This window comes from Montipora foliosa, chromosome 2, assembly GCF_036669935.1.
Source record: "Montipora foliosa isolate CH-2021 chromosome 2, ASM3666993v2, whole genome shotgun sequence".
Taxonomy (NCBI): Eukaryota; Metazoa; Cnidaria; class Anthozoa; order Scleractinia; family Acroporidae; genus Montipora; species Montipora foliosa.
Window position 1 is genome coordinate 15,717,517 of NC_090870.1, and position 15,000 is coordinate 15,732,516.

Here is a 15,000-nt window from a genome sequence, read left to right on the forward strand (position 1 = left end):
GAAAAAGTATAGTTTTGTTAAGTGAGTTGCCTTTAGGCAAAAAAATCACCACCCCGTAACTCTACTGTCCATTTTGCGGCACCGAACAAAGTCACCGAGTAATTACCCAATAACTCAATTTATTTTGGCACGTATGGGTACAATACCAACTAACAAAGACAGAGATAACGTGGCTTTTCAGGAGCACCCAACGAGAATATAGTTCAAAACCACTTAGACATAGAATTATTAAACGTATTTTAGTATTTAAACGGTAGATATAGGCATATTTTTATCCCCTAAAAATTTCTCATCTGTTCGGATTTCCTAGCTGAAAGTCAGATGATTTCAACGATCGCATAACTTTTCCATGGACTCTTCACAGCAGTCCCTAAAAGGTGCACCGACCTGCAGTCATGATAATGTTAGTTGTTGACACATGTAAAACAGGATTGTCTTTCAAACACTCTTTAATTTATCCTTATGACTCGTTTTTTATTATTAATATTTATTTTACCCTCAGCCTGCATTTTACCCCCGGTCTGCAAGCTGCATTCTGCACTTTACCCTCAGTCTGCAGTATGCAGTTTGCGTTTGACACTGACCGTCCGTTCCCTCAGCAAACTAAAATAAGTCCTACTGACTTCAATACAACGTTGCTGTGGTTGTTACTTTCAACGAAATAAACCGCAGCATTATTATCAATTAGATACTCTAGTATAAATATAGCATTACTGGAAGATTCTACATGCGAACAAGCATGTTCGCAGCGTTAATAATTCTGTCCCCGTCGCTTTGTTGAAGCTAGCTTTATTTCTCATTTATAACCCCGCGTTTACAATTATTTTAAACAGAATAAACGCGTTTGACCTTACCTCGAGCCTTTTCGTTCCCAGTTAAAAACATCGCCAAATAGAGAATCAACTTAGCGGCCGCCATCTCGCTCAAACACATCTCTTTGTAACAACAAAGTGGAAAGCGGAAAAAGAAAAGAATCCCGAAAGGGGGGGGGGGGGGGGGAACTCCTATATAAAAAGGACGCGGGTGCTCGTCGAAAATTTTGAAAAGAGATCCTGTCTTATGGGCGTGATGTGAATTTTTTTTCACCCCTAAGAGGTACCAAATTATGGATTTTAATTAGACAAAATTAAAAAATAGTTAATTGTCAAATGTCTCCTATCATAATTTTTCAGCCCAACACCCTAAAAGGTACCACTAAAGCTCCCGCTGTGGACCTTTTGAGGCTACCTTCCAGTGACTAGGAGGTACCAAAACCGCTTTTTTACGACGAGTCCACCCCCCCCCGGGAAAAGAAGAAAAACGATATAGATTCTTTACAAGGGCTCAAAAAGAAAGTGAAGGAATTGAGAAATTAGTGGCAGATTTTAAGTTCTTAGCCTCAACTTGTAATTTTGGTCTACTACAAGATTTCCTTGTACGTGATAGAATTCGTATTACTTCCAGAGGAGCTATTAAAATCGCGTGACTTATTAGTAAATAGTTTCGAGTTAAGGACTTTGTACTGAAATGCTTTTATGTATGGTTCAGAGGACACCTTATGCGGTAGCCAGAAAACCCTTTGTCAAGTGATCTTCTGACAAATTAAAAGTTTTCCTCAGATGTTGAGAATTATTTGGAAGCTTGGCTTTTGAGTTTTTCATTAATGTGTAGTAGTCCTTATCAGGACTTGAAAATTGCGACCTGCTCCTTGCGATTAAAATATCTGGAGGAGTCGCCAATTTGCGACCAGCTTTTACCGTTGAAATAAAAGGGTTAGCAGTTGACATTTTGTCGCGACTTTTGCTAAAGTAAGTAAATTGATGAAAAATCATTTCGATTCTCGTCCTGGATTTTGTTTCAACTTGGAGATATGGAGCAAAATTGTAATGTGGTCCGCGATCCATTTCCTCGATCAATCACCATTTTCATTGGTTTCATACACGTATATATTGCGGGCTTCTATTGCCGAAAAATGCGTGGAAACTGCTCACGAATTTTAATCTCACGAACGAAATGGGGTGTTTTCTTCAATAAAATAGTCAATCTCTTTGGCTTTCATGTTTGTAAGGATGGTTAGCAACTGCTTTATCACTAATATCAGGCATTTCTTCAGTTTTATGCGGAAAATTGTCACGATATCGTAGTATAGTCGTACGTGACCCGATGGCCATGTAACCAGACGTTGATTGACATATCTAACCAATAGCCGTAATTACATGTAGATATGTGAATCAACGTCTGGTTACATGGCCAACGGGTCACGTACGACTATACTACGATATCGTCACAAAAATGTCGTAATCATGCGGAGGATGTGGATTTTAGGGATTATGCGGATCTGCATCGCTGCATCCTGTCAGATGCCCTGTTTAAAAGCAGTCAGTGTAAAACGCAGACTGCAGACCAGGGCTAAAATGCAGACTGCAGACCAGGGGTAAAATGCAGACTGCAGGTAAAATAAAATATTAATGATGAAAAATGAGTCCTAAGGATAAAATAAAGAGTGTCCGTACCCGTTTGTACTTTCACACTGAAACCCCAACACAGCTTCCATCGCTTTGGTTGCCCCACCGCATGTTATAAATCAGGATTTTCATCGAACTCTGTAATAATTAAAGCTCTTTGAATCCTTGTTGTTGTTGGAAAAAGTATAGTTTTGTAAAGTGAGTTGCCTTTAGGCAAAAAAATCACCACCCCGTAACTCTACTGTCCATTTTGCTGCACCGAACAAAGTCACCGAGTAATTACCCAATAACTCAATTTATTTTGGCACGTATGGGTACAATACCAACTAACAAAGACAGAGATAACGTGGCTTTTCAGGAGAACCCAACGAGAATATAGTTCAAAACCACTTAGACATAGAATTATTAAACGTATTTTAGTATTTAAACGGTAGATATAGGCATATTTTTATCCCCTAAAAATTTCTCATCTGTTCGGATTTCCTAGCTGAAAGTCAGATGATTTCAACGATCGCATAATTTTTCCATGGACTCTTCACAGCAGTCCCTAAAAGGTGCACCGACCTGCAGTCATGATAATGTTAGTTGTTGACACATGTAAAACAGGATTGTCTTTCAAACACTCTTTAATTTATCCTTATGACTCTTTTTTTATTATTAATATTTATTTTACCCTCAGCCTGCATTTTACCCCCGGTCTGCAATTTAAGCTGCATTCTGCACTTTATCCTCAGTCTGCAGTATGCAGTTTGCGTTTGAGACTGACCGTCCGTTCCCTCAGCAAAGTAACATAAGTCCTACTGACTTCAATACAACGTTGCTGTGGTTGTTACTTTCAACGAAATAAACCGCAGCATTATTATCAATTAGATACTCTAGTATAAATATAGCATTACTGGAAGATTCTACATGCGAACAAGCATGTTCGCAGCGTTAATAATTCTACCCCGTCGCTTTTTTGAAGCAGGCCTTATTTCTCATTTATAACACCGCGTTTACAATTATTTTAAAAAGAATAAACGCGTTTGACCTTACCTCGAGCCTTTTCGTTCCCAGTTAAAAAAATCGCCAAATAGAGAATCAGCTTAGCGGCTGCCATCTCGCTTAAACACATCTCTTTGTAACAACAAAGTGGAAAGCGGAAGAAGAAAAGAATCCCGAAAAAGGGGGGGGGGGGGACTCCCATATAAAAAGGACGCGGGTGCTCGTCGAAAATTTTGAAAAGAGATCCTGTCTTATGGGCGTGATGTGAATTTTTTTTCACTCCTAAGAGGTACCAAATTATGGGTTTTAATTAGACAAAACTAAAAAATAGTTAATTGTCAAGTGTCTCCTGTCATAATTTTTCAGCCCAATACCCTAAAAGGTACCACTAAAGCTCCCGCTGTGGACCTTTTGAGGCTACCTTCCAGTGACTAGGAGGTACCAAAACCGCTTTTTTACGACGTGGCCCCCCCCCCCCCCCCCCGGGAAAAGAAGAAAAACGATATAGATTCTTTACAAGGGCTCAAAAAGAAAGTGAAGGAATTGAGAAATTCGTGACAGATTTTAAGTTCTTAGCCTCAACTTGTAATTTTGGTCTACTACAAGATTCCCTTGTACGTGATAGAATTCGTATTACTTCCAGAGGAGCTATTAAAATCGCGTGACTTATTAGTAAATAGTATCGAGTTAAGGACTTTGTACTGAAATGCTTTTATGTATGGTTCAGAGGACACCTTATGCGGTAGCCAGAAAACCCTTTGTCAAGTGATCTTCTGACAAATTAAAAGTTTTCCTCAGATGTTGAGAATTATTTGGAAGCTTGGCTTTTGAGTTTTTCATTAATGTGTAATAGTCCTTATCAGGACTTGAAAATTGCGACCTGCCCCTTGCGATTAAAATATCTGGAGGAGTCGCCAATTTGCGACCAGCTTTTACCGTTGAAATAAAAGGGTTAGCAGTTGGCATTTTGTCGCGACTTTTGCTAAAGTAAGTAAATTGATGAAAAATCATTTCGATTCTCGTCCTGGATTTTGTTTCAACTTGGAGATATGGAGCAAAATTGTAATGTGGTCCGCAATCCATTTCCTCGATCAATCACCATTTTCAGCGGTTTCATACACGTATATATTGCGGGCTTCTATTGCCGAAAAATGCGTGGAAACTGCTCCCGAATTTTAATCTCACAAACGAAATGGGGTGTTTTCTTCAATAAAATAGTCAATCTCTTTGGCTTTCATGTTTGTAAGGATGGTTAGCAGCTGCTTTATCACTAATATCAGGAATTTCTTCAGTTTTATGCGGAAAATTGTCATGATATCGTAGTATAGTCGTACGTGACCCGATGGCCATGTAACCAGACGTTGATTGACATATCTAACCAATAGCCGTAATTACATGTAGATATGTGAATCAACGTCTGGTTACATGGCCAACGGGTCACGTACGACTATATGGGGCGCCAAATGTAAAAATATTATTTAAGTACTTTCCCCCTATATTTTGTGTTATTTATAAATAACACATTCAACTACCTTTGCGATTTATAAATCACAAGGTTACGAACTTCGCGATTTATAAATCGCAAAGTTACCAACTTTGCGATTTATAAATCGCAAGGTTACGAACTTTGTGATTTATAAATCGCAAGATTACAAACTTTGCGATTTATAAATCGCAAGGTTATCAACTTTGTGATTTATAAATCGCACAGTTGGTAACCTTGCGATTTATAAATCACAAAGTTCGTAATCTTGCGATTTATAAATCACAAAGTGTGATTTATAAATCGCACATTGCGATTTATAAATCACAAAGTGCGATTTATAAATCGCACTTTTGCGATTTAATAATATAACCGCAAACACATGAAATTCATGCCGCGGGCTCGTGGTCCAATGTTTTGACTTTTTGGTTCAAGACAAAACTTGACAAGACCGCTCTCCTCAGCCGTCTCACGAACAATTTCTGATGCATCAAGTGCTCAGGAATCATGACAGAAAAGTGAGGTAAGGATAGGTTTTATTTTCTTCATCAATTTTATTTCGATTTATGGCGAATCGGTCTGAATTGTAAGCTTCGTTTTATTGCCATGTTTTCAATTTTCAGAGCTCGAGATTACAGCATCTTTAACGTAGCGCATCCATCCCACCAACCGCTCCTTCTCAGGTTTGAACGATTTCATCTAGCTTCATCTTTACCTGTGTCGTTGCGAGTTATCATTAAGGAATGAGAGAAGTGATCCTCGGACTTCAGTCGACAATTGAAGCAACCATTTTCGCTAGACCCCTGAAAAATACAGGTCGCTCTAAGACTCTAACGGAAGTCGAACCCATGACCTCTGAAATACCGATGCAATGCTCTACCAACTGAGCTATGAATCTTTGAAGCAGAATACTTCAGAGCAGGTCAATTTATTGGGCTCATTTCTTTCCGTGACGGAGTCAATCAATGAAATGAATCTCTATTAACATTAGCAGAAATTCCATCAGTGCCAAGATGCAAAAGATGCTGACAAGTGCATATTATATTACTTCATTTCGCTCGCAAAAGTGTCTATGTCGGACGTAAATATGAAATTCAGGACAAAATGATTTTCATCCTACTTTTTCGAGCTCGGCAAATTAAAAAAAGAAGCTTACAATTCAGACCGATTCGCCATAAATCGAAATAAAATTGATGAAGAAAATAAAACCTATCCTTACCTCACTTTTCTGTCATGATTCCTGAGCACTTGATGCATCAGAAATTGTTCGTGAGACGGCTGAGGAGAGCGGTCTTGTCAAGTTTTGTCTTGAACCAAAAAGTCAAAACATTGGACCACGAGCCCGCGGCATTAATTTTATGTGTTTGCGGTTATATTATTAAATCGCAAAAGTGCGATTTATAAATCGCACTTTGTGATTTATAAATCGCAATGTGCGATTTATAAATCACACTTTGTGATTTATAAATCGCAAGATTACGAACTTTGTGATTTATAAATCGCAAGGTTACCAACTGTGCGATTTATAAATCACAAAGTTGATAACCTTGCGATTTATAAATCGCAAAGTTTGTAATCTTGCGATTTATAAATCGCAAAGTTCGTAACCTTGCGATTTATAAATCGCAAAGTTGGTAACTTTGCGATTTATAAATCGCGAAGTTCGTAACCTTGTGATTTATAAATCGCAAAGGTAGTTGAATGTGTTATTTATAAATAACACAAAATATAGGGGGAAAGTACTTAAATAATATTTTTACATTTGGCGCCCCATACGACTATACTACGCTTTCGTCACAAAAATATCGTAATCATGCGGAGGATGTGGATTTTAGGGATTATGCGGATCTGCATCGCTGCATCCTGTCAGATGCCCTGTTTAAAAGCAATCAGTGTAAAACGCAGACTGCAGACCAGGGCTAAAATGCAGACTGAGGGTAAAATGCAGACTGCAGGTAAAATAAAATATTAATGATGAAAAATGAGTCCTAAGGATAAAATAAAGAGTGTTCGTACCCGTTTGTACTTTCACACTGAAACCCCAACACAGCTTCCATCGCTTTGGTTGCCCCACCGCATGTTATAAATCAGGATTTTCATCGAACTCTGTAATAATTAAAGCTCTTTGAATCCTTGTTGTTGTTGGAAAAAGTATAGTTTTGTTAAGTGAGTTGCCTTTAGGCAAAAAAATCACCACCCCGTAACTCTACTGTCCATTTTGCTGCACCGAACAAAGTCACCGAGTAATATTACCCAATAACTCAATTTATTTTGGCACGTATGGGTACTTATGTAATACCAACTAACAAAGACAGAGATAACGTGGCTTTTCAGGAGCACCCAACGAGAATAAAGTTCAAAACCACTTAGACATAGAATTATTAAACGTATTTTAGTATTTAAACGGTAGATATAGGCATATTTTTATCCCCTAAAAATTTCGCATCTGTTCGGATTTCGTAGCTGAAAGTCAGATGATTTCAACGATCGCATAATTTTTCCATGGACTCTTCACAGCAGTCCCAAAAAGGTGCACCGACCTGCAGTCATGATAATGTTAGTTGTTGACACATGTAAAACAGGATTGTCTTTCAAACACTCTTTAATTTATCCTTATGACTCTTTTTTTATTATTAATATTTATTTTACCCTCAGCCTGCATTTTACCCCCGGTCTGCAAGCTGCATTCTGCACTTTACCCCCAGTTTGCAGTATGCAGTTTGCGTTTGACACTGACCGTCCGTTCCCTCAGCAAACTAAAATAAGTCCTACTGACTTCAATACAACGTTGCTGTGGTTGTTACTTTCAACGAAATAAACCGCAGCATTATTATCAATTAGATACTCTAGTATAAATATAGCATTACTGGAAGTTTCTACATGGGAACAAGCTTGTTCGCAGCGTTAATAATTCTGCCCCCGTCGCTTTGTTGAAGCTAGCTTTATTTCTCATTTATAACCCCGCATTTACAATTATTTTAAAGAGAATAAACGCGTTTGACCTTACCTCGAGCCTTTTCGTTCGCAGTTAAAAAAATCGCCAAAGAGAGAATCAGCTTAGCGGCTGCCATCTCGCTCAAACACATCTCTTTGTAACAACAAAGTGGAAAGCGGAAAAAGAAAAGAATCCCGAAAGAAGGGGGGGGGGGGGGGGGGAACTCCTATATAAAAAGGACGGGGGTGCTCGTCGAAAATTTTGAAAAGAGATCCTGTCTTATGGGCGTGATGTGAATTTTTTTTCACCCCTAAGAGGTACCAAATTATGGGTTTTAATTAGACAAAATTAAAAAATAGTTAATTGTCAAATGTCTCCTGTCATAATTTTTCAGCCCGATACCCTAAAAGGTACCACTAAAGCTCCCGCTGTGGACCTTTTGAGGCTACCTTCCAGTGACTAGGAGGTACCAAAACCGCTTTTTTACGACGAGTCCCCCACCCCCCCCCCCCCCTTCCCCCCCGGGAAAAGAAGAAAAACGATTCTTTACAAGAGCTCAAAAAGAAAGTGAAGGAATTGAGAAATTCGTGACAGATTTTAAGTTCTTAGCCTCAACTTGTAATTTTGGTGTACTATAAGATTCCCTTGTACGTGATAGAATTCGTATTACTTCCAGAGGAGCTATTAAAATCGCGTGACTTATTAGTAAATAGTATCGAGTTAAGGACTTTGTACTGAAATGCTTTTATGTATGGTTCAAAGGACACCTTATGCAGTAGCCAGAAAACCCTTTGTCAAGTGATCTTCTGACAAATTAAAAGTTTTCCTCAGATGTTGAGAATTATTTGGAAGCTTGGCTTTTGAGTTTTTCATTAATGTGTAATAGTCCTTATCAGGACTTGAAAATTGCGACCTGCCCCTTGCGATTAAAATATCTGGAGGAGTCGCCAATTTGCGACCAGCTTTTACCGTTGAAATAAAAGGGTTAGCAGTTGGCATTTTGTCGCGACTTTTGCTAAAGTAAGTAAATTGATGAAAAATCATTTCGATTCTCGTCCTGGATTTTGTTTCAACTTGGAGATATGGAGCAAAATTGTAATGTGGTCCGCGATCCATTTCCTCGATCAATCACCATTTTCAGCGGTTTCATACACGTATACATGTATATTGCGGGCTTCTATTGCCGAAAAATGCGTGGAAACTGCTGACGAATTTTAATCTCACGAACGAAATGGCGTGTTTTCTTCAATAAAATAGTCAATCTCTTTGGCTTTCATGTTTGTAAGGATGGTTAGCAGCTGCTTTATCACTAATATCAGGCATTTCTTCAGTTTTATGCGGAAAATTGTCAGGATATCGTATTTTATTAACTTTTGCCAGTCAAGCTGGCAGAGCGCCACAACAGCTTGCGCCAATTATTGTGGCCCCTTTTTTTTACCCTCTCAACCATGATACACAACAGAAGACAGACCACAACACCGGGAACTACGTGCCCTACTCTTAGCGACAAGTGTGTGGGTTCTTTTACGTCCCACAGGATTATTAGCATTGAAGGGTTGTGAGACGGGACCTCCGGCTTATCGTCCTTATCCGAGAAGACTTGAAAGCCTAACCATTTGCAGATGTAGTTACAAAGGCAGCACTTTCTCCTCAGTTATTTAAAGACCCTGAGTGTTGGTCCGGCCGGAATTGAACTCGCGACCTCCCGCGTGACAGCCCGGTGCTCAACCAACTGAGCCACCGGCGACCACTATATCGTAGTATAGTCGTACGTGACCAGTTGGCCATGCAACCAGACGTTGATTGACATATCTAACCAATAGCCGTAAATTGATATGTCAATCAACGTCTGGTTACATGGCCAACGGGTCACGCACGACTACACTACGATATCGTCACAAAAATATCGTAATCATGCGGAGGATGTGGATTTTAGGGATTATGCGGATCTGCATCGCTGCATCCTGTCAGATGCCCTGTTTAAAAGCAGTCAGTGTAAAACGCAGACTGCAGACCAGGGCTAAAATGCAGACTGAGGGTAAAATGCAGACTGCAGACCAGGGGTAAAATGAAGACTGCAGGTAAAATAAAATATTAATGATGAAAAATGAGTCCTAAGGATAAAATAAAGGATGTTCGTACCCGTTTGTACTTTCACACTGTAACCCCAACACAGCTTCCATCGCTTTGGTTGCCCCATCGCATGTTATAAATCAGGATTTTCATCGAACTCTGTAATAATTAAAGCTCTTTGAATCCTTGTTGTTGTTGGAAAAAGTATAGTTTTGTTAAGTGAGTTGCCTTTAGGCAAAAAAATCACCACCCCGTAACTCTACTGTCCATTTTGCGGCACCGAACAAAGTCACCGAGTAATTACCCAATAACTCAATTTATTTTGGCACGTATGGGTACAATACCAACTAACAAAGACAGAGATAACGTGGCTTTTCAGCAGCACCCAACGTTAATATAGTTCAAAACCACTTAGACATAGAATTATTAAACGTATTTTAGTATTTAAACGGTAGATATAGGCATATTTTTATACCCTAAAAATTTCTCATCTGTTCGGATTTCGTAGCTGAAAGTCAGATGATTTCAACGATCGCATAATTTTTCCATGGACTCTTCACAGCAGTCCCAAAAAGGTGCACCGACCTGCAGTCATGATAATGTTAGTTGTTGACACATGTAAAACAGGATTGTCTTTCAAACACTCTTTAATTTATCCTTATGACTCTTTTTTTATTATTAATATTTATTTTACCCTCAGCCTGCATTTTACCCCCGGTCTGCAAGCTGCATTCTGCACTTTACCCCCAGTTTGCAGTATGCAGTTTGCGTTTGACACTGACCGTCCGTTCCCTCAGCAAACTAAAATAAGTCCTACTGACTTCAATACAACGTTGCTGTGGTTGTTACTTTCAACGAAATAAACCGCAGCATTATTATCAATTAGATACTCTAGTATAAATATAGCATTACTGGAAGATTCTACATGCGAACAAGCATGTTCGCAGCGTTAATAATTCTGCCCCCGTCGCTTTGTTGAAGCTAGCTTTATTTCTCATTTATAACCCCGCATTTACAATTATTTTAAAGAGAATAAACGCGTTTGACCTTACCTCAAGCCATTTCGTTCGCAGTTAAAAAAATCGCCAAATAGAGAATCAGCTTAGCGGCTGCCATCTCGCTCAAACACATCTCTAGCTTTGTAACAACAATGTGGAAAGCGGAAAAACTATGGGGAACTCCCATATAAAAAGGACGGGGTGCTCGTCGAAAATTTTGAAAAGAGATCCTGTCTTATGGGCGTGATGTGAATTTTTTTTCACCCCTAAGAGGTACCAAATTATGGGTTTTAATTAGACAAAATTAAAAAATAGTTAATTGTCAAATGTCTCCTGTCATAATTTTTCAGCCCAATACCCTAAAAGGTACCACTAAAGCTCCCGCTGTGGACCTTTTGAGGCTACCTTCCAGTGACTAGGAGGTACCAGAACCGCTTTTTTTCGACGATTCCTTCCCCCCCCCCCTTCCCCCCCGGGAAAAGAAGAAAAACGATATAGATTCTTTACAAGGGCTCAAAAAGAAAGTGAAGGAATTGAGGAATTCGTGACAGATTTTAAGTTCTTAGCCTCAACTGGTAATTCCCTTGTACGTGATAGAATTCGTATTACTTCTGGAGGAGCTATTAAAATCGCGTGACTTATGTAAATCTTGATTAATGCGTACGTTCTTGTCGTGTCTGGGAGCTTTTAAAGGAACAAACAAAAAGGCGATTGATCAACACCGGTGAACAGAAAAAGAACAAAAGAGGCAAGTCTCTTAGGCAAAAAGTAGAGAAGAATGCTTCCAATGAGAACAAGCGTCGCAAATGCAGATATTACGGAAAGAAAGAAGCAAAGAAAAAAGTGCCCCGCGTTTGGAAAAGAATGCTCCGTGTGTCACAAGTTAAATCATCTGGCATCTGTTTGCAGATCTAGACAAAAGAAGTCCAAAGTACAAACTCTAGACCCAGGGTTTGGGATGTTACCAACAATATCAAATAAACTCTTGTTCTTAGGCCATCGTAGCTTGATTAAGAAAATAACACAAACAGCGGTGATAAACATTGTATTCCAACGCATTTTTATAAAACTTGACGTTTCGTATGCTAGTCAACACACATTTTCAAAAGTGACCGTTACATTTTTTACTGAACTATATATATATATATATCGTAAACAATAGGGGTCTGGAACCTAGACTGAGAAAAATGATCTGCAGCAGTACGTGTCTGGACATAATGAAAAGTAATAACTAAAACAGCAATAACTTCTCACTACTAATATTGACATTGGAAGGCTTTAGCTCTTGAATGAACAAAGTCTCTTTAATTTTGCAGTGAAAGTCAGTTTTTCCGGACGCTAAAATGTGAAAGTGATCCCATTTAATGTCGTGGCCAGGGGTTTTCACATGATCAGCAATGGCTGATGAATGGTCACTTTTAGCTAGGGCCTTGAAATGTTCTGTTTTTCTGTCGTGGAGTCTTCGTTTTGTTTTGCCAATGTAGAATTCATCGCAGTTCCAGCAGAAAGCTTTTTAGACGACCTTGGACCTCTGAGATCGGTTCAAGCGATCTTTGTATGGAAAAAAGGAGTTGATGCGGCGTGTGTTTTGGAATATGATCTTGAGATTGACGAAAGAGTAGAAATTGTATACGCAGGATTTCAGACGTTTCGTGACTTGTTTACTGTGAAGACCTAAGTAGGGTAACACAATTAAGATATCTTTTTTGGGGCCTGTAGCTTGAACAGGGTTATTTGATTTGTTTTTATTTTTGTTCAATACATCGTTAATGTTGAACGTGATAACGCCTTGAGGGTAACCATTTTGCAACAGGAGCTTTCTCAGATCTTTAATAGCGGCCTGTAATAAAGATGGCGAGGAGCAAATTCGGAAGCATCGATAGGTGAGAGTGCGGATGAGGTTGATTTTGTACTTGCGAGGTGTGAATGAATCCCACTTGGTGTAAAGGCCTGTGAATGTCTTCTTCCGGTAGACAGATGTATAGAAAGTGTTGTCAGGGCAGCGTTTGAGAAGGATGTCTAAAAATGGAATCTTATTGTCTTCTTCGAATTCAAGAGTAAACTTAATGCTATCGACTATTTAGAAAACTTAAAAACTCATTAGCATTGTCCTTGCTGTCAAACATGGTGAAGGTGTCATCTACATATCTGAACCAAAGTGAAGGACAGAATCTGCTGTTCATCAACCATTTTTCTTCAAAGTGGCACATGAAAATGTTAGCCAACGGGGCCTAAAGGTGAACCCATGGCTACACCATCAATCTGATCGTAGTATTGGCCATCAAATATAAAATGACTCTTCTTAGTGGCAAGCTGCAAAAGATGTTTCAAAACAGAACAAGGTAATTGGGGAGGATCAGGGAGAGAGTACAATCTGTCTAGACAAATCTGTATTGTTTCATCAAGCGGCACGTTTGTAAAAAGAGAAGTGACATCCAAAGAACACATTACTCCGTTGTTATGTTTGTATGTTTTGGCCCAATCTGCAAAACTAAATGAATCTTTAACCGTGTGTTGGTTGGTGGAAATTGGTTGAAGTATGCCAACGAAGTAGGAAGCAAGATTGTAATTGTAGGTGTTCACAAGGCTGGATGCCCTTTCCTCCCTATTGTTTCCTCTGTGAACATCACTGGCCACGACATTAAATGGGATCACTTTCACATTTTAGCGTCCGGAAAAACTGACTTTCACTGCAAAATAAAAGAGACTTTGTTCATTCAAGAGCTAAAGCCTTCCCTTTAGTTAATGTCAATATTAGTAGTGAGAAGTTATTACTGTTTTAGCTATTACTTTTCATTATGTCCAGACACGTACTGCTGCAGATCATTTTTCTCAGTCTAGGTTCCAGACCCCTATTGTTTACGATATATATATATAGTTTTTAAAAATTGTAACGGTCACTTTTGAAAATGTGTGTTGACTAGCATACGAAACGTCAAGTTTTATAAAAATGCGTTGGAATACAATGTTTATCATCGCTGTTTGTGTTATTTTCTCAATCGACAATATCAAGCCGCCATATATAGGCCCCCAATATCAGGCCTCCCATATCAAGCCCCCTACAATATCAGGCCCTCCTTATTAAGCCCTCCATATCAAGCCCCCCATATCAGGCCTCCCATTTGAAGCCCACCATATCAAGCCCCTTATATCAAACCTCCTTTATCTGGCCCCAATGAACTATATGAAGCAATGCCTACTTGCATACAGTGTAAATCTCTGGCCCACCATATCAGGCCCGGACCTACGATATCAAGCCCCTGATATTAGAATCATCAATATAAAGCCATGATACACCATATCAGGTCCCGACCTAATCTCGTACCCAGATCTCACTCTGTCATTGGAAATGTGAGATCTGGCAAAGGTCGACAATACAGCCTTTTTCATTGGCTACTAAAAAAAAGGTTGCGGCAATGCAATCTACGCTCTGATTTGCTTATTTCGTGGGGCACTTCATTGAAGGTAAAGTGAAGGTTTAGTTTTCACAAGTGCATGTGCTGTTTTGAATAAATGCCAGTTGTGCGGAGGAAAGTTTTGTTTTTTCCGACCCCAGAAAAGCTTTACAGTTGAGAAAAAGCATTTTAAAAATTTGCGATGTTTGTCTAAATGGTAACGACGAAAGACTCACGTACCCTGCCACTCGAATAAAGTTCTGCGTAGCTGGCTACGCGGTACGCAGAAACTAATAAATTCAAGTTGAAAGATGTAACTTATTCAAAACAGTATTTCTCGTTCTTAAAGCGTGATTCGCGAATTAAGTAGTGATCAATTGTGAATTTTACGGCTAGATTAACTACATTTTTCACGAGATCGTGTGAAGAAAATAGCGCTCGTTGCAGTGATTAGGTCTAAGCACTCTTGGCTAGATTGCAGAATACCCGGCCCACCAAATGCCCTAAGCTGCCACCGCGGTTCCGCAGTAGTGTTTAACAATGCTGCTTGTCCGCAGTGGCATGGGACAGAAAATGATATTCATATAAACAACTCTGTTCCTAAACCGGGCATTCTACAATTTCTCCACTTCTTAAATTTCATTTTGTTGTTCCGTTAACTACACTTTTCACGAGATTGTGTGAAGAA

General features: G+C 39.2%; 1 protein-coding gene across 3 annotated transcripts in view; it reads right to left on the reverse strand.

Annotated features, from left to right (window-relative positions):
• The window catches only part of LOC137992543 (peroxidasin-like), a 45,751-nt gene extending 37,704 nt beyond the window's left edge, over nt 1-8,047 (reverse strand). The window contains exon 1 of one of the 3 annotated variants that reach the window (XM_068837922.1): nt 7,919-8,047. In XM_068837922.1, the coding sequence (XP_068694023.1) occupies nt 7,919-7,997 (79 nt within the window). In that variant the 5' untranslated portion in view covers nt 7,998-8,047. Of the gene's footprint in view, nt 1-854; nt 978-3,479; nt 3,608-7,918 lie in introns of those variants that run through there. The other 2 variants (XM_068837919.1, XM_068837920.1) reach the window with 2 other exon arrangements.
• Between the last annotated feature and the right edge of the window lie 6,953 nt (nt 8,048-15,000).